The sequence below is a fragment of the Siniperca chuatsi genome, linkage group LG5 (genome assembly GCF_020085105.1).
Source record: "Siniperca chuatsi isolate FFG_IHB_CAS linkage group LG5, ASM2008510v1, whole genome shotgun sequence".
Classification (NCBI taxonomy): Eukaryota; Metazoa; Chordata; class Actinopteri; order Centrarchiformes; family Sinipercidae; genus Siniperca; species Siniperca chuatsi.
Window position 1 is genome coordinate 14,706,256 of NC_058046.1, and position 21,007 is coordinate 14,727,262.

General features: G+C 39.3%; 1 protein-coding gene across 1 annotated transcript; it reads right to left on the reverse strand.

The window, feature by feature from the left end:
- Nucleotides 1–659: 659 nt before the first annotated feature.
- gda (guanine deaminase) lies at nucleotides 660–12,527 on the reverse strand. Its single transcript, XM_044198013.1, has 14 exons — nucleotides 12,305–12,527; nucleotides 10,670–10,758; nucleotides 10,223–10,394; nucleotides 7,041–7,128; nucleotides 4,321–4,426; nucleotides 4,050–4,077; nucleotides 3,809–3,916; nucleotides 3,393–3,500; nucleotides 3,189–3,286; nucleotides 2,841–2,908; nucleotides 2,218–2,364; nucleotides 1,871–1,989; nucleotides 1,745–1,772; nucleotides 660–1,645 (listed from the first exon to the last, which is right to left on the reverse strand). Exons 1-14 carry the CDS (start codon nucleotides 12,431–12,433, stop codon nucleotides 1,569–1,571), a joined length of 1,365 nt encoding a protein of 454 aa, XP_044053948.1. The 5' UTR covers nucleotides 12,434–12,527; the 3' UTR covers nucleotides 660–1,568.
- Between the last annotated feature and the right edge of the window lie 8,480 nt (nucleotides 12,528–21,007).

Genomic DNA, 21,007 nt, shown 5'->3' on the forward strand with positions numbered 1-21,007 from the left:
TGTTAAGGCCCATTTTCCGAGAAATGGATGCGTGTGAGTCATTACTGGGACATCTGAGCCAACATACAATTACAAACATGTCAACATAAAATGCCGTTTTAACTCATAAATACCTGTATATTATAATACTGCAGATGGAAATTGTAAATATCTGAGTCTAAGAATATGTAGAAAGTGACTTAACCTTCACATTTCCTAGTTATTGCTTTTTTTTAACTGGCTGCAAGTCAAAGTGGCACAATTAAGTGAGAAAATATGTTTGTGTATGTTTTTAGAATTTGGGTTTGTAAGAGTGGAGGTATCAGATATCTGATGTATTTGAAGTACAGTGTCTCCCTATAGTGGCTGTGAATGGAAGCATGACTTCTTCAGTGTACATGCTGTAATGGTCTATTTGAAGTGCAGCAGAGGCCTCTGTCAGTGTGACATGTCATAGTCATCTTCATGTCTCCCTTCTGCCATCCCACGTTCTCAGCTGTCTGGCCCAGATGGTGAAGAGCATGTATTAAAGAAGCTGTAGACTGGTCTGTTAGCAGGCTGGAAGGGTCAATGGGCATTTTGTTAATCCATATCTTTACCTACATCCTGGGGTTAGTAGCTGCTTGTTAAATAACTGCACACAAGAGATAAACATAAGCATTTAAAAAAATCAAAACAGACTTGGTGATTTTTTTTTATTTCCCACGATGTGATACATCAAAGTGTAGCTACAAAGAGTTCCTTTAATATGTAACATTTGGTTTCACAGTGATATGTTGTGTAAAAAATGGCTATATTTCAGTAAAGAAGTAAATTTATCGTAAATGCATTCTAATTTATCATGACACAAAATCAGCAATCGTTTAATTTCCCTTAATTTCCCAACATTCATAAGACAATGTGTAATAATATAAATTAATTCATATATTTCACTTGGGTGTCCCTTAAAATCCATAATCACAGTAATAAAAGCACTTGAATTGATGAGTAAATCTAAGGTTAGTATGACAAAACTATATCAAAAGTAACTGATTCTGATAAGGCACCAGGTTAAGCGCAATTTCACTTTCCATTGAGTGTGATCTGGATGTGGATTTTGATCAGGCAAATGTTAGCACTGCTAAATGTTAAAATGAAATGTAAAATTCTTATTTCAGTTCATACAGAGAACAGTCCCATAACTGGAATATTGCTCTATTACTTATGACTTATATTACTTATACTATTATATTGTATTATACCTCTAAATCCACTTTGGTACTTTCACTTATTTTATCTTTTATACTTATATCCACTTTGTACTTAATTTATCTTAACTGTGTTATAGCATATTATATTTTGAGTTTCCCCTTGGGTATTTCTGATTCTGATAACTTTTCAAGTTTGTATCATGAGTTCCCAGTTTCACCACAGTGAGTGCTACAATCTGATGTAGACTGTATAAAAAATTATTTATGATTATAACTCAAATCAATCCCAGCCTTCTGATCATAAAGCATTTTCTAGCTACACAAGCGCAAATATGAGATCATCAAGCCAATGCAGCTACAGAAAGCAGTTTTACGTGACCAGCACAAAGTCCCAAGCGTTTACTCTGGTGTTGGCTCTGTGAATGGTACCACCTTCCTCCCGGCCACAAACACCTCCAGTATGTTACGGTCATCACCTGTCAAAGAGGACGTAATAAAGACAAACATAAAGTAAATGTTAAGTGGCAAATTAGAATCTGAAAAGTTTGGACAAATAAACTGAAATTGACACTCACCCAAATTCAAGAACTTCTCCAAAAGAGTCTGAAATTAATGATAAATTAGCGTTACACTGAAATCTGCTTTTATTAGTTTGTGTGTAAATGAGTGCCAATAGATTAAGACAGTGCCCCACAACCAACCTTTGGTCCTTCAGACTGGATGAGGTCGATGGGTCCACCAGGAGCAGTTACATTCACCCTCAGGGCATCAAAGTCTTTGCCCACTTCAAAATTTCCTGTTTGGTCATCCAGGGACAAGGCTATATACAAAACACATCATAAAAGAAACTGAAAATATCTTTCCACAGCTAGATGTGCAATGAAGCAGCCATTTCTGCTGCAGCTCTCTAATACAGAGTGACTTAGAGAAAAATGACTGTTGGTGGAGAACATGACTACCAAAGAGACAGAACACTTGATGTTTTAATTGTAACTTCTGCACAATGCTACCTCTTGTTTCTGAGTGCCAGCTGAGTTGTGTATCTTACCTTGGCTGCCTCCCAGTGTGGCCAGTCTGAACACCTCCTCAAAGGTGAGTGTTTCATGTTCTTGGTTCTGGATGGCCAAGACTTTGGATGAGTCCAAAGCTCTCCTCACAGCATCCAGCATAGAGGCAGAGTAGCCACCCGCCACGTCTGACGCGGAACCACAAACACAGACCGGAGTGGTCAAATGAATACAAGCATGCAGACGCAAGCACAAGCATTCACAAACATTTATTGTGGGTATGAAAAAGCAGCATGTCCATGTCAAATTTTCAGATTTCTGCTACTACAAGGCCTGAGTTTAAAAGACCTATTACATCAGATGTTTTTTTAAACTAATTTAAAGCAGCAAAATCCAAACAAAGTGATTAGCTGGTGGTCAGATGACCTGCGTGCCAAATCTCTCTGCTGACTGCACTCACCAATAACACTAAAACTGCTGTAAAACCTGATAACTATATAACACTGTCCTAGCACCTATCTCACTGCTGCAGCAGGCCCTGCTCAAGTTTCCAAATCATCAAACATAATTTTACTACTTCTTTAACTTCTTTTAACAAAGTTTGTCAAAAGTGCTCTAGCAATACTTAGAAATGAAAAGGTGCACAACATTGCTCTGCTCCCACCTGTTCCCAGCCCCAACTTCACTTTGTGTTTCAGGACGTTGCGGACGTTCAACACTCCACTGCACAACCTGGGCAGATGGAGAGACAGAGGTGACTAATACAGTGAAACAATGATCAAAATGATTGAAGTGATAGATTCAAGACTATTTATAATATTTTGCTGCAACAACTTAATTTCAGCACGTGAATCAATAAAGTTTCATCTGCTGCATATCTTTGCATTCCGGCATTTACGATGCTGTTATATTGTACTGCTTAAGTGCTATTTTATTGTAAAATCTGTGTTGTGCAGATCTTCATGTCATTCGGTCATGTATAGCCTTGAGAAACAGAGAATCAGAGACTTACGAAATGTTGGAATTGGGACAGTGAGACAAAGAGGCTCCTGTCTCTTTGAACAGAGCCAACTCTTCATCACTGAGGTGGCAGCCATGGGCCATCACTGTCTGTGAATCATCATCATCATCATGAATAATTTCCATGTTTGGCATTTTCATCAGCATTTAAATTTTTCCACAATATGTCTGCCTGTGTGTGTGACTGTGCCCTCACCTTGTCAGTAAGCAGGTTGTATTTGTGATAAACGTCTGTATAAGAGTCTGATTCAGGAAACAGCTCCTTCACAATCTTCACTTCCTCAATGTTTTCACTGATATGACTCTGGAAGTGAACACACACATGTCCTACATTAAACTGTTACTTAAAGAGCATCTGGTGTTACCTTTGACAAAAGCTATAGCATTTAGATAGAGTCTGAGGTGTGGCAGTAAAGAATAACTCCAAACTGCCAAATACTATTTTACAATATTTGCTTGTCATTGTTCCCTGTCAGCATTCTGCCTTTGAAAATTGCATGTGTGTGTATTTATTTCATTGTTCAAAAACTCCACAGGTCCAACACTAAACGGTGTCTATGGCAACAGTCCCCCTGCGGACACAGCCTGGTTTGCTTGCCACAATGAGCTCACCTGAATGTGCAGGTTGTTATTCTTAGCGATTGCTCCCAGCTGTCCTAGCAAAGCTCCTGTGCAAGATAGAGCGAAGCGGGGAGTCACCACTGGCTTCACGAGAGGGTACTACCCAAAACAAAACAAAAACAGAGGAGTCAGGGGAGTAACAGAGGATCTAATTTTTTTTTTTTTAAATGCAGACCTACCTTGATTTTTTACATCCTTGAATAGTTCAGTTTCTTGTATTATAGAATCTTACCTTTTTGTTCAAGAGCTCTGCAATGAACCTTGAGAAAACAAAACAGTGATTGTAATTCATTTGAGGCAGCCACATTTACAAATTTGAAAATGCCCTTGGAAAAAACTGTTGAATTAACTATTATTAATGTTACATAACATCTTGAAAGGGTGCACATAACCCTAATATCCTGTTTGATGCTGTTGAAAATACAGTTGATTTCAATGTAATTTCACTAATCAACACATCTAGACACATCTGCTATATCCTGTATTAAACAGTTGATACCCACCGACAGGTTTCCTCTTTAGATTCCTGAATGGTCTCTTTGTAATGTTTCACTGAATCGTTCCTGTCCATGCACACCTTGCCCACCAAGGAACGCTGTCCAAAGTCATCTGCAAGAAAAATAAGGATGACTGAGTAATAAGAATATGAATAAAAATTAATCTGTTAAGTCTGTTTATTTTATAGATTCTCTTTTTTTTTCTCTCCAGAAAGAGCGCAGTGCCGTCTATAATTCTTTTTTTTCTTCTGTATGCCCACCAATCCCTATTATAACAGTAATTTGCAGGGGAGGAAGCACAAAACTTAATAGCTGCACAATCATTAGATCTCAATCCCACAGAGCATGTCCGGATTAACCCACAAGACGGCCCAGGGCTAAAAGTTAGTTATCGGCCCTCTTCTGCCATAAATTGTATATCCTGCCTTTAAGTAACCATCAGCTTCAGGACACACGCATAAACTGACCAGTACCTGGAACTAAGTTTGCCAACTGTCAATTTGTTTGTTGTTATTTAATTATACACACATTTAGTCCTGCATGCAGGAGAGTGATGGAGATGTAAATCAAGCACATGGTCCTGAGGTCTAAGAGGTCTAATCAGACAAAGTAAGTGAAAACATCACCAGACATGGAAAAATGTCTGCTGTGAAAAAGGTAGATGTCCCAGTACATTTCCGGTGTCATGTTGAATCCACAGCAAAGATGTGTTGTTTGTACCAATGCAAATTATTTTACTGTAAACCAAAATGCTGAGATGATCATTTGACAGAACAGCACGCCCATGGTAAACCCACACAGGTGATTACACTTATTGTAGCTGATTAGAGCTCTCCTCAGGACTGTGTGGGCGTGTACAGACCGTGCTTGACTGACATCCCTCGGACTCTCCACTAGGTTTGTTTCACCTGTTAGGTTGCAACAAACTACACCTTTCTCATTCTTATCGGCACATATGTCATTCCCAGCGTAGTTCAACCCACCTTCAATCCGAGCAGGGGTCTAATAGAGCTTTTTCACAGGAGACATTTTGGTATGTTTAATTTAGCTGAGCTAGTTCCAGGATCCTGGTATTGCACATGCTGGCTCACTGGCATAGCTTACCGGAACACTTAATGGAACTGAGCCATTGTTAACGAAATTTGTTTCACCTTCTCCTGTTGGTGGGTGTGCAGGGTCTTTACTATAAATTATCTACTAGAACAAGGGAAAGTACCGATGACAGATGATTTTTGTGAGAACACAGGTTATGGCCACTGGGAGCATGGTAACCATTGGTAATTTTGTTGACATATATACTTTTTAATTATCATCAATACTGTTGATTGGTCATATTTATATTAATTACATATCAGAACTTGACAAACTTGACAGTACAGATGGTGAGTGGTTGGGAGAGGGGGGCATTTGAGAAGTGACGTCCACCCATGTTATGTATAGTGATAAGGTTCTGCTTCATCAAGTGTAGTGTTGCAGATACTGCCTGTTCGTGTACAGTATCAAGGACTGTGAGAGAGCTTTTATGCTACTGTGACCAAACATTTCCAGTCAAATCAGGCTGAACATGTGCACACTTATCAGATTTCACCGGGACCTTGAACGTTGGACCTTACAAGATTCTTGCCAGAGAAAATATAGTACATTGGATTTTGTATGCATATATATTTTTTTATTCTTTATGTAACTCTTGCAAAAAATTTATAAAGTAATAAATTCAACACATACCAGAAGAAATGAAGCATGAATTTTACATATATGTGTTTTCTACAAAATGGAACTGCTCAGAACAGGACAAAGGTAAGGGTTCAATGACCCCGATTGACTGCGTCAAGCTGCCATTGTTCAATTTAGTATGGTTGCATCATTACACATTTATGTGAGTGAGTGAGTGTGTGTGTGTGTGTGTGTGTGTGTGTGCGTGCGTGTGTGTGTGTGTTTGTGTGTGTTTTCAGTATTGACTAACAAGACACCAAGATAAGGACAAGACATAAAGGTGAACAAAATGAGACTACCAAGGCAAGAAAATTCTGTCTTTACAGAGTTCATAAAAACATATCTGCTGATTGGAGCACTGTCGGTTTAACTGTAATAAAGTTACAAATTTCAATTACTGGGCTTAATCTGATGGATTACGGTCTCACATTGTATTCTTCACCACAGTCAAACAAGGCACACAGATCCATTATCACATTTTGAGCAGCTGATCTGCTTATAATAGCAACTACACACCCTGAATATGTCAGACAAGACAGTGCGGACATTTCTCTCTTTATGCACCACATCACTATGAATATAACATGGCTGTGTTAACAGATTTACATTACTAGAATTTTCCAATTTTTGTATTTGCTTTTTTAGCAATAGCCTCCACATTTATCATTAGGGGCAGAGCCTTCAGTCACCTCCAGCTCCCAGATTTTACCAGCTACCAATCTATGTGTGAACTGTCAAACTCACAACCACCCACAGGTCACCTACTCTGAGGTGATCATTTTCAAACTGTGGGCTGGCTATTTTACAGTATTATGGCCCATGCCAAGACTCTTCTAGTAACGGCCAGCATTTAACTTTAACTGTCTCACAACACAACACACTTCCCAGGGTCCACATTACAGACAGAAAATACTTAAGAGGGCCAGTGCTTAAAAATAAAAAAGATTTAGGTCAAAATGTGTGTGTGTGTATGTGTGTGTGTGTGTGCATGTATGTTTACGTGTAGGTCTTACTTGCAATCTGGGCCAACAGGAGAGAGGCATCTGTATGTATAGTAGCAAAGTAACATGCAGTGGTTGTTCCGTTTCTCAGGGTCCTTTTCTGTGAAGCACAGGGATCATATTACAGGATTAAGAAAACATCCAAAAAATGTTCTCTTTTCTATACGTTTTTAAGCCACTGAATTGTTCACACCCTTCTGAAATCATAGGCTTTTACAATTTTGCAATTGGTCCTAGGGCCAATTGGGAAATTCTGGCCTCCTTCATCTCCCCTTCTGTCACATGGGTCCCGAGGCTTGCTATCGCCTCCGATCCCTCCACCGGCTATACCTGGGCGCTCCTCCCACCTGGGGCTCATTGTTCCATGCCACACTTCACACCAGTGCCATCAGGTGTGCAACATTCCCCACTGATTACTCCCCCTCCAACCACACTCATTATAGGAGTCTATTGTGAGGAATGTCAAGAAAAAATCTGCAGCGACTTTTTGCTTTCTAGGCTACGGTGATTGATATCCTGAAAAAGATTCCCGGCATCCTGGCCAAGCACCCCCTCGCCCAAGATGTTATCATCCATATTGGCTGTAATGACATTCCCAGTCAGACGTCTGAAGTACTGAAGCATGACTTCAGCAAACTCCTTGACTCCCTCGCGGTCCTATTGGTAGTTTTACAACCTTTGAGGTTTGTTTTGTTCTTAAGCAAAGGTTCCTTTACTTTATGTTTTAATCGACAGACCTCCAAAACTAATTTGTGGTTTTATCCAGAATTCTCTGAATTTTTATTCAGTCAACATGCCCCATTATAATAGAGTTTCTATTGCTGGTGATTTTAACATTCATATCTGTAGTCCCACTCCTTCGTCTTTTACTACTAATTTTATAAAGCTCTTTGGGTCTTTTAATCTCATGCAGTCAGTTAACAGCCCCACCCATATTATATATTATCACACCCTTGACCTCATCCTCACATACGGTTTCTCTCTTGTCAACTTGAACCTACTATATTTTCCTGTATCTGATCACAAAGCTGTTATATTTCAGTCACTACTCCCTCCACCCGCTCCCATGCCCAGTGCTTGCTTCCAATCCCGTACTTTTAACCCAAATTAAGATCGGCAATACCACCAGGCTTTCTTAGCCACTGTTGCCAGTACCTTTGATCAGCCAGAATTCTCATCTGAGGACCTAGTCTCTTCTTTTATTAATGCATGCACAAATATTCTTAACTCTATCGCTCCTTTTAGAAACAAAATGATTAGACCAAATGCAGTACCATGGATTGATGAGCAAATCTAAATTAAAAAGCAGATCTTAAAAGACATTGCAGGAAAGCTGAGCGAAAGTGGAAAAAAGATCATTTCCATGTCTCCCTTGACAGCCTCAGATGCCTGATGACCACCTACCAGCATACACTTAAGAATGCTAGGAAGTCAGCCAGCCAGCCATTCTCACAATACCAAGGTCCTTTTCCAGAAAATCAATTCATTAATCAGCCCCCCTCGTAGCCATCCATTAGAAGAGTTCCCTGAAAAGTGTGAGGAGTTTCTCCAATTTTTTATTAGGAAAATTGAGGGGATCGGAATGCAGATTTCTCCAGTGCTGGGAGAACTCTGTATTGTAAACATTATTAATTTGCTCCTTTTCCACTGGCTCTTTAACTACCAGCCTTAAACATGCAATAATCCAACCAATGCTAAAGAAGCAATCTCTTGATTTTCCCTCATTTTTGACAATTTTAGACCAATTTCAAAACTATAATTTTTATCAAAAATTTTAAGGCTGTCTCCTCTCAGTTAATTTCTTTTATGAATACCAATAATATATTTAAAGAATTTCAGTCTGGCTTATAGGCTCTCCACAGCACAGACACTGCTCTAGTCAAGATTTTAAATTACCTATTGCTTGCTGCCGATTCCGGAGACTGCTGAGTTTTAATTCCCCTCAATCTTAGCTCAGCCTTTGATAGTCCATTCAATTTAAATCAATCACCTAGAAGAATGGGTTGGACTCAGCTCTAATGGTTCCGCTCCTACCTTACTGATAGAAGCTTCTCAATAGCAATTGGCAAAACCTTTTCTTGTGTGCCCCCCTAACCCAAAGGGTAAATTCTAGGCCCCTTACTATTCTCAATTTACATGCTTCCCTTGGCCGTACAATCCGCAACCATAGCATCAATTTTCACTGCTATGCAGATGATACTTAGCTTTATGTCCCCCTCATACCCAATGATGCAAACAACTTGGCAAGTGTTTTATCATGCCACTCGGACATTACATGCTGGATGTCACAAAACTTCCTCAAACTAAATGATTCCAAGTCAGATATCCTGTTGCTTGCTCCATCACCCATGCTATCCAATTCAATCTCGGTGACCTAACATCAAACGTGAAATCTCTGCCCATAACCTAGGCGTGATTTTTGATAACTGGTCTCCCCATACCCAACCTAGCAGAGCTAAACAATAAGGCCATTGCACGCATCGCAACCTCAGTAGCACAGGACATCTCATACCCACTCAATCGCCATCTTAGCCTACTGCCCTCTGGGCGCACTGGTTGCCTGTAGGTTTTAGAAATATTATATATTTCAAACTTACTTGCCCCCTATTAGCCAGTACATAATCTAAGATCCTTAGCCACGACCCTCCTGTCAGTTCCAAAGTCCTGCCTTGTCACAAAAGGTGACCAGACTTTTGCAATAAAGGCCCCTCGTCTGTGGAACCCCCTACATGAGGATCTCAGGCTAGAACCCTCAGTGTCTTCTTTTGAATCCTGTCTCAAAACCTATTTCTGTGTAAAAGCCTTCTTATAGTGAACACAATTTATTTCATGCTATTTCTATTTTATTGCACTATTTCTTTTCCACTAGTTTTTGCTTTTAACAGTTCTTTATTCCTCTACTGTTATACAAAGGCACTGCGTAAACCATGCCTTCTTTTATTGTATATATTGTATACCCTGTTTGTAAAGCACTTTGTAACTCTAATTTGAAAGGTGCTATATAAATAAAGCTATTATTATTATTATTAATTGCAATGCCATCGACAATATCATAAACACATCACACCCATTATACTTACAGCTCAGTTTTGGCTCACTGCATGTCTTTAATTCACATGGCACAATGTCTGACTGATGCACAGCAACTATACACATTTTGATGGCCACTTATTTCATGATGCTAGGAAACTCACCACTACTTGAGTGTAGACCCTGTTGGCAAACTCCAAGTCCTGGAAACGTGACTCCACAGGAAAGGTGTAGGTACTGAGCCACTGCAGTAAGGGCATGTCCAGGGCTGTGCCAGCAAAGCTGTACTGGGGTGCATGGATGTGGGTGTCCACCATTCCAGGTATGAAGAACTCACTGCAGTGCAGCAAGCCATGAACATGGTTCTAACATACAGTACTGTTTTTTATGGCCTATGCAAGAAATTATGCAATGATGCATACTCATGTTTTACATTCTAGTGGTTTAATAAATATAATATAACTACTGATGCAGAGACTTTGTGTTCATATCTGCCAACCAGCATCACCAAACACAGTGTTCACAGCTCTGTGACTTCTAATAATATCTAGCCCTGTCATACTATTGCAAAATTCTTTATATTCAGTCATTCATTTATATAGTCTACTTACTGTTGTGCCAGTTGAGTGACTTCAGATGAACTGAATCCAAAGGTCTGAGACAGTGTGTCTAGCTCTGTGCCTTTCCCAATGAAAGCAATCTGATGGCAGAATGGAAAACAGCTAAGAGATATTGGAAGAAAACATGATTACAAAAAAGTGTTTGCATGCACAAGAGAGTAAGCTGTGAGAGCCGAAAACATCATATATGCTTAAAGAGGCATTTCTCTGCCTCCAGGATAGTGTGCTTTAAGGGGAGGGTGACCCCTAAAGCACAAGCAAGCTGCAGTGGATATTTAGCATATTAGTCAACAACTACTGCAACATACATGTATTCCTGTGTGAGATTCTGTAAACAGCATCCTTTTTGTGTACATGTCTTTGATGGTGCTGAGGCACAGTCCTTGCCACACCCCTATATACTTGATCCACCTTCTTAATAAACAGCCTATGATTTCCACAATGTGCACATATTGTATTACCTTGCATGGACGATTCTATGTTTCTTCGGATGGTTTAAGGGTGTGGTATGAATTCTAGTCTGTCAACTACGACGGAGTATTAGGGCCATTATAGGTCTATAGTAATCTGAGATTTCGAGAATTAAGTCATAACATTATGAGAAAAAAGTTGTAATATTTCGAGAATAAATTCATAATAGAATAGGTTGCTTCGAGTCACATGTGCATGTTTTAGTATTTCCTGTCAGTCTACAGTAACTTCAGACGCTCGGACTGCCTTGTGGCGTCTTTCCTCCCTCGCTTAGAGACAACTTTGCGTTTGGGACGTTTGGGACTGTCTCACTACTCCATATGCTTCCAACTGAAACGTCTGCGAGCTGCACTTTATTGGAGGTGGTGAAGTTAACATTTGTGTGGATTTGTGGTGAGATGTATGCCTGATCAGAAGTGTTTTCAGTTAGTTTCGGTTTTCCACTTGCGCTGAAGAGTAGCGTACAGCCGCTTCCCTGAACTTGGTCTCATCCAGTGTAGGGTACGGTCCCAAACGGGGACTTTATTCTCGTTATATTAAGATTTTTTTTTCTCAAAATATTACGACTTTATACTCGAAATCTCAGAGAACACAGATATGTGAGATTATAAATGTGCATAAAGTTTCGAACATGAGCAGAAAATTTGATGAAACACAGGAGCTATTAAAGTCCAGGGGTTTATAAATTAATTCAAATGAATTAATTTGATATGACGTGAATAGGTGCATGCACATTTAAAGAATACACAAAAGAGGAAGGAAGAATAAATCATGCCTACGTGTGTTGACTCAGCAGAGATATTAAATGAGGAAAGCGAAAGCAATACAGAATGCTGGAGAGCCGTACTTCATTATATTCCATTATATTTTGAATTGTCACCTACCGCTTGAATTTTGTTTCCCTTTACATAAATTAAGACATTTCCACCACAAATTGAGGCAGAAAAGGCAGAAATTGGTAGTGTAAAAATCACCAGAATGCAGGAAATTAAGTGTTTAACGCTCAGACTGTTGAAAAGAAACCTAAGCACTTGATAAAGGCCAAACGTAAGAGCTGGCGGTTCTGTTTTCCAAACCATAAATAGTAACGTTTATAAATAGCCTACTTCCAAACCAGACAAAAAGCTGTTTTAGACATTTTAGTATCTGACAAACCTTTCCCTTTATATCCACTCCCAGGAGCGCATCTTCCAGGACCTGCAGCGCTGTTTGCTGGGTCGAGTGGATAAATGTTCCCCTGTATACGTTCGCAATTTCTGTGGTGGGTCTGTTAGAGTTTGCCATCCCTACAATAGATCAGTCGGAGTCCAGCAGTAAGATACCTGCAGCAGCAACAGCGCAGCGAGTTTTGTCCTCGGGAAGCAACAGGACGTACGACTCCACACTCTTAGAAGTAGTAGAGCCTCGAGGAACCTTTTGGGGTTCCTCACCATTGCCACTGTGGAGGAACCTTTTCAGTTCATAAAGGTTCTTTAAGAAACCGCTTTGTGGGGTTTGGGCTTCAATTTTGAACTCATTAAAATCATCATTATTATTAGACCTATTATTATTGATAGTCATATTTTTACTATTAATATTATTATTGACATTGCACAAATGTTTTCTCAGACATTTTATTTAACCAGAATATAATGAGTGATAACACATAGAATTCAGTGTTGAAACAAGTTTATCTTTACAATATTTCATATTAAGTCAAGTGACTGAATATGATATGATCACATGATATAATAACAAAGCAACATTCATACAAATGTGTAATAATAACATTAGAAGTAATAGTTCTAGTAGTAGTAATATGCATATAATTTGCGAAAATATATAATTCTCAAAAATACAAAATGTCTTAAATATTACATATAGAGACAATAGAAGATGCTGATAAATATATTTTCATATTTCTCCTTTCTTTTTTTCAAATGGTTTCTCCACCACAATGCTTAAACTTCAGTTCAATAAAGACTGTACAGATCAACACAAATACAACACTGGATGTTATTCGATGCTTAAACTAAAGACAATAATAGCTGCTGTTATTAATTAACTAACTAATAAATAGTTATTGTTGTTTGTGTGTGAGAGAGGGGTGAGGGAGGGGATAAGGGAGGAGATGCAGGAGACTGCTTAAGAAAACAGGTAGTCAGCCATCTTGATGACAGTGGGTGAAATCTTTCCATGAGGTCCATTTGATATGAGGTACTTTTCAATTAAATTTAGGGTGTTTTTGACCCTCCTGTGGATGTTAAAAACTAAATAATAAGACATCAATTTCCCCAGCCCCAAGGTGATGTCATCAACCTGATGACCCTCCAAGAAGGCGTTTCTTGTAATTACAAGGACAGGCGTTGGGACCTCTGGATTCTAGGGCAGTAAAACAACAACAACAATCTCAATGTTATGTTGCTCAGAATTACCTGGACAGTGTTGTGGCCCACTGACAATAACCCATGTGTCATTGTAACTACATAGGCATACCTTCTTGGGGTCCTCTTTGAATAAATGTTGGAGGAGTAACGTATCCAGGATCACTTGCAGACTTTGTGTTGGAAAGATAAATAAAAATTAACACATAAAAGTGGCATGCCATCAAAAGCAACACCAAATTTACATATATCAAAACACAATTACAGAATTTGTAGCCAGAAATTGCCCATGTAATTGCTTCTATTATTATTGGTATTAATATTATTATTAGGTATTAATATTACCTCTGCGTGACTCCTCTGCACATCCATTCTAAGCATCTTCATACATAGGGAAGAGGTCTAGCCCAGTTGCTCCTGCTGACATTCTTCCATTCCTGTCATGATGCTGTGATCAATGCCAACATCAAGCTGATCTTGCGATTCTGTGAGGAGCTGTGAACAACACACACACAAACACCACATAAGCAAAAGTTCACACATAACCAACAATCTTGACAAAATACAGCTACAATTTTTTAGCAGCAACATATCTGCTGATTGGAGCACTGTCAGGTTAACTGTAATAAAGTTACAAATTTCAATTACTGGGCTTAATCTGATGGATTACGGTCTCACATTGTATTCTTCACCACAGTCAAACAAGGCACACAGATCCATTATCACATTTTGAGCAGCTGATCTGCTTATAATAGCAACTACACACCCTGAATATGTCAGACAAGACAGTGCGGACATTTCTCTCTTTATGCACCACATCACTATGAATATAACATGGCTGTGTTAACAGATTTACATTACTAGAATTTTCCAATTTTTGTATTTACTTTATTACCACACACAAAATGTGTGTGTGCGTGTGTGTGTGTGTGTGTGTGCATGTATGTTTATGTGTAGGTCTTACTTGCAATCTGGGCCAACAGGAGAGAGGCATCTGTATGTATAGTAGCAAAGTAACATGCAGTGGTTGCTCCGTTTCTCAGGGTCCTTTTCTGTGAAGCACAGGGATCATATTACAGGATTAAGAAAACATCCAAAAAATGTTTTCTTTTCTATATGTTTTTAAGCCACTGAATTGTTCACACCCTTCTGAAATCATAGGCTTTTACAATTATGCAATTGGTCCTAGGGCCAATTGGGAAATTCTGGCCTCCTTCATCTCCCCTTCTATCACATGGGTCCCGAGGCTTGCTATCGCCTCCGACCCCTCCACCGGCTATACCTGGGCTATAACATCAAGCACACAAAGACCACATGTGTTTCACACATAACTAATAATCTTGACAGAATACAGCTATCAGCTTACAAATGTCAATTACAAACACTGCCCAGTATATAATTATAGTTATATTTACCTTACCTGGCTTAATACTGGCTAACAGCTAAAACTGCTAGTGAAAAACTCTAAACCTCTAAACTGAGCTGTTAAAGGTTCCTCCAGGAACCCCTAAAGTAAGCGAGGTTCCTTGAATATCCCCAGAGTTCCTTGAGGCTCTCCTAATTCTAAGAGTGCACCTGACGGCAAAGCCAATCTGCAGCCAATGAGAAAATAGGGGTTGTTTCTATGTGTGTTAGGGTTTGTCTGATCGTCAAGTTTTTATGGCAAAATGAACTAACTAAAGTTAGAATGAACTGAACCAAAAGTAATGGGCTGGGAGAGAGAGAGGCTGACAGATGTAATAACCAACCGCAGTGAGCTGGCAGCCACACTTGTGCCTAATCAAAGACACATACTGTATCTCTCGCTCTTGTTTTTGTATAATTTTGGCACTCTGTTTTTGCAGATGTGCTGTTTAAAGGCACTGGGCCCAAAGGCTGGGGGAGGGATTTAAAAATGTTTTTGGGCTAGGTCAGTGTCAGTAACAAAAAAACAATGGGCTGATCTACCCATTTTATGGGCTGTTCAAAAAAACAAAGACAACAAAAAATACATTAAAAAAGACAGTTGTGTCGGCCCAACAACTTAAAGTTGTTGGTTGGTCTTTTGTCGCTTCTAATAAGTATACACCAACAACATGAAAGAAACTAACAGTTATACACAGATGTTAAGCACTGTAATAGAATGAATCTTTTCTCATTTCAAGTAGCCTATAGCTGAGGGCAGAGAGCAGAGAGCTTTTGAAAAAATTTGCATCTTGTTAGGTTTTATTAAACGGTTGAGCTCAAGTGCAGGACTCAGACAAACGGTAGGAATATAAAGAGATTTATTTAAGAACAGGAAAGGGGAAGTGGATGAAGACCAGGTGTTGGGATCCAGAGCTCGCAGAGAGGATGTGACGGTATGGTGGTGGTGCTTGGCGAGACTGGGATGAAGATCCAGAACAGGTAAGCAGGTAGGTGAGCTAATGGTGGCGATGAGGGCGTGGCTGAGAGACATGTGGCAGACAGACAGGAGCAAACCAGGAGCAGGCAGGTGAGTTGTGATCCTTGAGCAAAGAAACCCGGTTAGCGGATATAACACAAGAACAGACTGAATGCTTTAGAAAACACAATGGTTGGCCAACTAGTAACTACCACAGTGGTTGAAACAACAATCTGGCAATGAGTGAATGGAGAGCCAGGGTAGATATACTGGTGTTGATGAGCTTGATGGGAGGCAAGTGTGTCGACTGAGCAGAGTGATTGGTTTAAGGATCTCAGGTGAGTGAGAGTAGTGGAGTCATGAGTCAATGGAGGGAGACACAGGAGGAGTAGCCATGCCTCCTGACACATATGCACACACAGAGAGAAACAGAAGACACAGGGCATGGGAATAACGATTGGAAACACAGCTGTAACACATCTGAAAATAAAGTGGATCGATCATATTGGGCTCTCAGATTGTTGATTTTCTGTGCCTTCAGTTCAGATCATTTGAATTGGTATATTTGCTCAAAAGATTTGTGCTTTTATGAGACATCTACTAGCTTTGAACTGCCCGTGGGAAGAAGCCTAAAAGCTGTGTTTTCGCTGTCTACTTTTCTTAGAGCACATGCCAGAAAAAAAAAGTTCTGACCCCCGTACAGCTCTGATCGCAGGCTGTGCTCATGCTTGTGGTTTTATTATTATGAAGGAGTACAAAAAATCTTGATGAAAACAATTCATGCAGGGACTTAAGGGTTTGATGAACACTATTTTCAGTAGCTTTTCCGTTATTTGACTAATACGCACGTCATTTAGCCATTTCCAGTTAGGCCCTATGCAATTTCCAAGTCATCAAATTTTATCCTGAGTAAGAATATGCACTCACACTAATCCAAATTCATTTCCAGATTCCAGGCCTGGAATTAAGTAATTTTTAGGGCAAGGCCACTTTGGCCTTTGATAAATAAAATGTATTGGGACATCACGACCAAAATGTAGGGCACCAAGGCCAAAACCAATGTTGCAATAACAATAAGTGATTATTACATTGTATGAAGACAAAACAGTATACAATCAACAATTAGGAGTCAGAGTATTGAAAAACAGTACTAAGTTTATTAAAACTGTAGACTGAATCAAGCACATCATGTTTAATTAGTAAAGTAGTTTAAAAACATGCACACAAAGGGCAACCATTTACTGCATACTGCCTTTAGAAACAAGACAGAGTACAATTAGCTGATAATTAGCCTGATCAGCCACAGTCTAACACATAAATGCAAACACATACTAGACTGTAAACCATTAATAACTAACCACAATCAACGTCAGATAACCTTATCTTATGCAGTTACCTAGTGTTTCTGTAGTGGTGATAAAACAATAAAAATATACATACCGTAGCAGTTTGAATTAAATGGAAGCTCCCTGCGCTCTGTGGGGAAAATATTACGCCAAACTCCCATTTAAGGTCCATTATGTAGGATTTAGTGGCATCTAGCAGTAAAATTGCAGTTTGCAACCATTTGAATACCACTCACCTCACCCTCCCATTCCAAGCGTGAAACTATGGTGGCCGCGAAAAACGCGAACGGCCCAATCGAAAGCCAGTGATTGGTGTGTCCATTCTGGGCTAGTGTAGAAACGTGGCGGTGCAACATGGCAGCCTCCGTGGAAGGGGACCCGCTCCCTCTGTAGATAAAAACGGCTTATTCTAAAGGTAATGAAAACACAACGATTATTATTTTTAGGCGATTATACACTAATGAAAACATACTCATAAATATTAATATTATTATTATTCTGCCGATAGCTCCTCCTAAATCAGGGCTATTCAATTGGGCCAGATTTTAAAACCAGGAAATGTAGATGGGCAAGACATTTTCAGCAGCCTACTTAAAACCTTTTTTTTTTAAAAGTTTTTGGTAATGACAAATTTTAAACAAATGCAAATGAATGTACTAAAAAATAGTAGGTGTTTGGAGATGGCGGTAACATAAACAAATACTTGCCCATCCAGGAAGGGTTAAACTGACAGTTTTCATTGTCAAATTCACATTTCAGGGTTGACAGAGACATATTTTCAGTAGAGCACTTCCCTACTTGTGACTGTCAATAGCCAGATGTTTTGAAAAGCTACTAAGCGTGGTGGAACTCACATGAGAAAACGTTGATTTGTGAAAGATGTGGTTGGCGGTGTCGCTACATCCGTAAACATCCTGCCCGATCGGTACTGCGCATGTGCAACTCTCAACAGAAATGAGAAGGAAGCGAGATGGCTCACTTGTTAGCTACTTCCACACACTATATATGTAGTTTATTTTGTCATATATCAGATTTATGTATGCTGGGCCCCTCGGAGGTTGCTTCTAGGCCAGATGTGGCCCCTGGGCCGGCAATTGAATAGGCCTGTACTAAATGTTACATACTGGACCTTTAAGAAATTGACATTAACAATTCCTTACGTGTCCTCAAAAACACGTTCTATGTCGACAGTCTTGTCAATTCAGCATCAACATAATCCATAAAAATAAACTGTACAAACTTTACATTTTGGATTTTGTCACCTCAACTCGCTACCAGCCTCCGTTGTTTAGCGGCGCTATTTTAGTGGAAGAAGACAACAGGAATGAGAGGCAAACCATTAAAAAAAAAAGGCAACGATTTCTCACTAAAATATGTGCTGGTTGGTGGATCAGATGCACACTGAATTAAACACAGACTCATAACACTGTTAATTCCCCGTCTATGTGTGTGTGACGGTGTTATGGCTGGAATGCCGGGGAACAGGGAAAAGACCCAAACGCAGACAAACTAGGCAGAGCAGGTGCAGTTCAATGGTATTCAGTGAAAGTCAAAACTAAAAGCTTACAGTGTGGTGATGAGGCAGGCAGAGAACAAAGGTAGTCCATGAGTGACAGACAAATCCAAAAGAGAAGGCAAAACAAAAACAACTAAGGGCGGCTGAGGAGTCCAGGTAAAATCCAACCAAGGAATAATTCCAAAAGAAGTCCAAACAAAAAATAATCCATAAAGAATCCAAGGAGCAGGGTAATGCAGGAACACAGGAGCCAGTGGCCTGAGAGCTGAACAACGGCTCCCAGACATCCCTTCAGAAACAAGTCCAAAAAGTCTGAGTAGAGCTGGGTGGGTGCAGGGGGTCTAGAGGAGGGACTGGAGAGCAAAAGCAGTGCATGAACTGGTGACCGCCACTCCGGATGTTTGTATACAGCAGAGCCCAATGGCTTGCTCTGCTGCTCCGTGCTCAGATACAGAGCTGATCAGCTCACTGTTTTTTCAAAGTCTACTAATATTAAATGTGTCACATGTTCAAATTGCACCAAATCGACACTGCACTCCCTCGGATCCCCAGCAATACACCCGCAAAGTGTGAAGTCAATTGGACAAACGGTTCTCAAGCTATGCAAAGGACAGACATAAAGAGATTCCTGCTTTATAGTTAGATGCAGGCTTGCTTAATAATGTCCTGCAGTTGCTGCGATCAAACTGCATTTTGGGTAGTAAGCTGTACAAATTGGTAACATCAACAACTAAAGAGTACTGTAATTGTTATGATTTCCAATTATTGATTTAATATTGGGTGGAAATTACGATTTATCATCTGTCCACCAAATTGCACCTCATGCATTGCTGGCTATAAGGGGAGACCAGGAGCAATTGGAACATCTCAAATGGCCCCAATCAGAAACGAGACAGAACCATGAAACTCATTATGCACATGGTCTGTGATGATCTCTCTCTGCCTGCCAAAGGACAAACTGATGTCTCATACTTGTTTTCTGCCAAGACTAATTTTTGAGTAAGTAATTTTTTTCATCTAAAGTATTTTCCTTATAGTGTCTTAACCTTTAATGTCTATGAATTTAAATCTGTCTAGTTTTGATGACCATTCTGTTGTCTAATATTTGATTGCAATTGTAACGATGTTCGTTTAAGTAAGGACTACAATTGATACTATTAATGCAACTTTGTTGTTCTTGAAAATGCTTCATCTGCAGTAACTTTTTGGCTGTAAAACAATACTTCCATTACGTGAGTAACAGTTAGTTTCTTTATATTTATATAAATATATTAAAATATATATAAATTTATATATATCTATATATTTAACACTTTTGCATTGCATTGAACAATAAAATATGTGAACACATTAGTTTAACAGCATTAAAAAGTGTATATTATTTTATAGTTTTTTTTACATCATATATCATTTTATTCATTGTTTTTTTAAATACAGTTGATAACTCAAATGCATTCTGTCCACTTGAGTGGACATGTGAAAAACTCCTTGAAAAATCTATGTTTTAAAAAAATTGTACACTAGTCACAGACTCCCCAAGACTGAGAAAGAAGACGTTTCCACTTTTTCTTCTGTTTCAACAAAGGAGTAAAGAACAAACTTTTGGACCATGAAATCTCCCTGTGTGTTGACCTCTCCCTCTTACATAACTAAGATGTTGTTTCCAGTATGTTCGTGTGCTGTTCCTTGACCAGAATTCAGAGAACTCATTTCTGCTTTTCCAGGAATCAGCAAAAGTGAAGTGTTACCCCTCAATGGCCAGCTCGATCCAAATGCAAGATGTTTCCTGTCTCTCTGCTCTGATCAACTTCCCCTTCTTCCCCCAAATTAGCTTGATTCTTAAAAATGGATTATGTATTTTATAACATACCAGTAACATAGAATAATAACTTGTGTCAGTGTACATCATCCTATAAAGATGACAAACATTCCATATGCAACATAACCTGCCTGGCATCAAGAACTGTTCTGATGGTCACAGGCGGTCTGTTCTGCTGCTACAAAAGTGCAGAATCTATATGTTGTATTTTTCCCTCAACACACAGGACAGTCTCAGCAGGGCTTCTTATGCAATGGAATAAATTAAGATTAAGCTGAATAACGATAATATTGTACTGCATAGCCACTACTGGATCATATTACTGAAACAGACAAAAACCACATAAAAACAAAATAATAATGTCCCACAGTTGCTGCAATTAAACTGTATTTTGGGTAGTAAGCTGCAGGGAGATATGGCTATATATACTGTAGATTGAAAGAGGACATTCT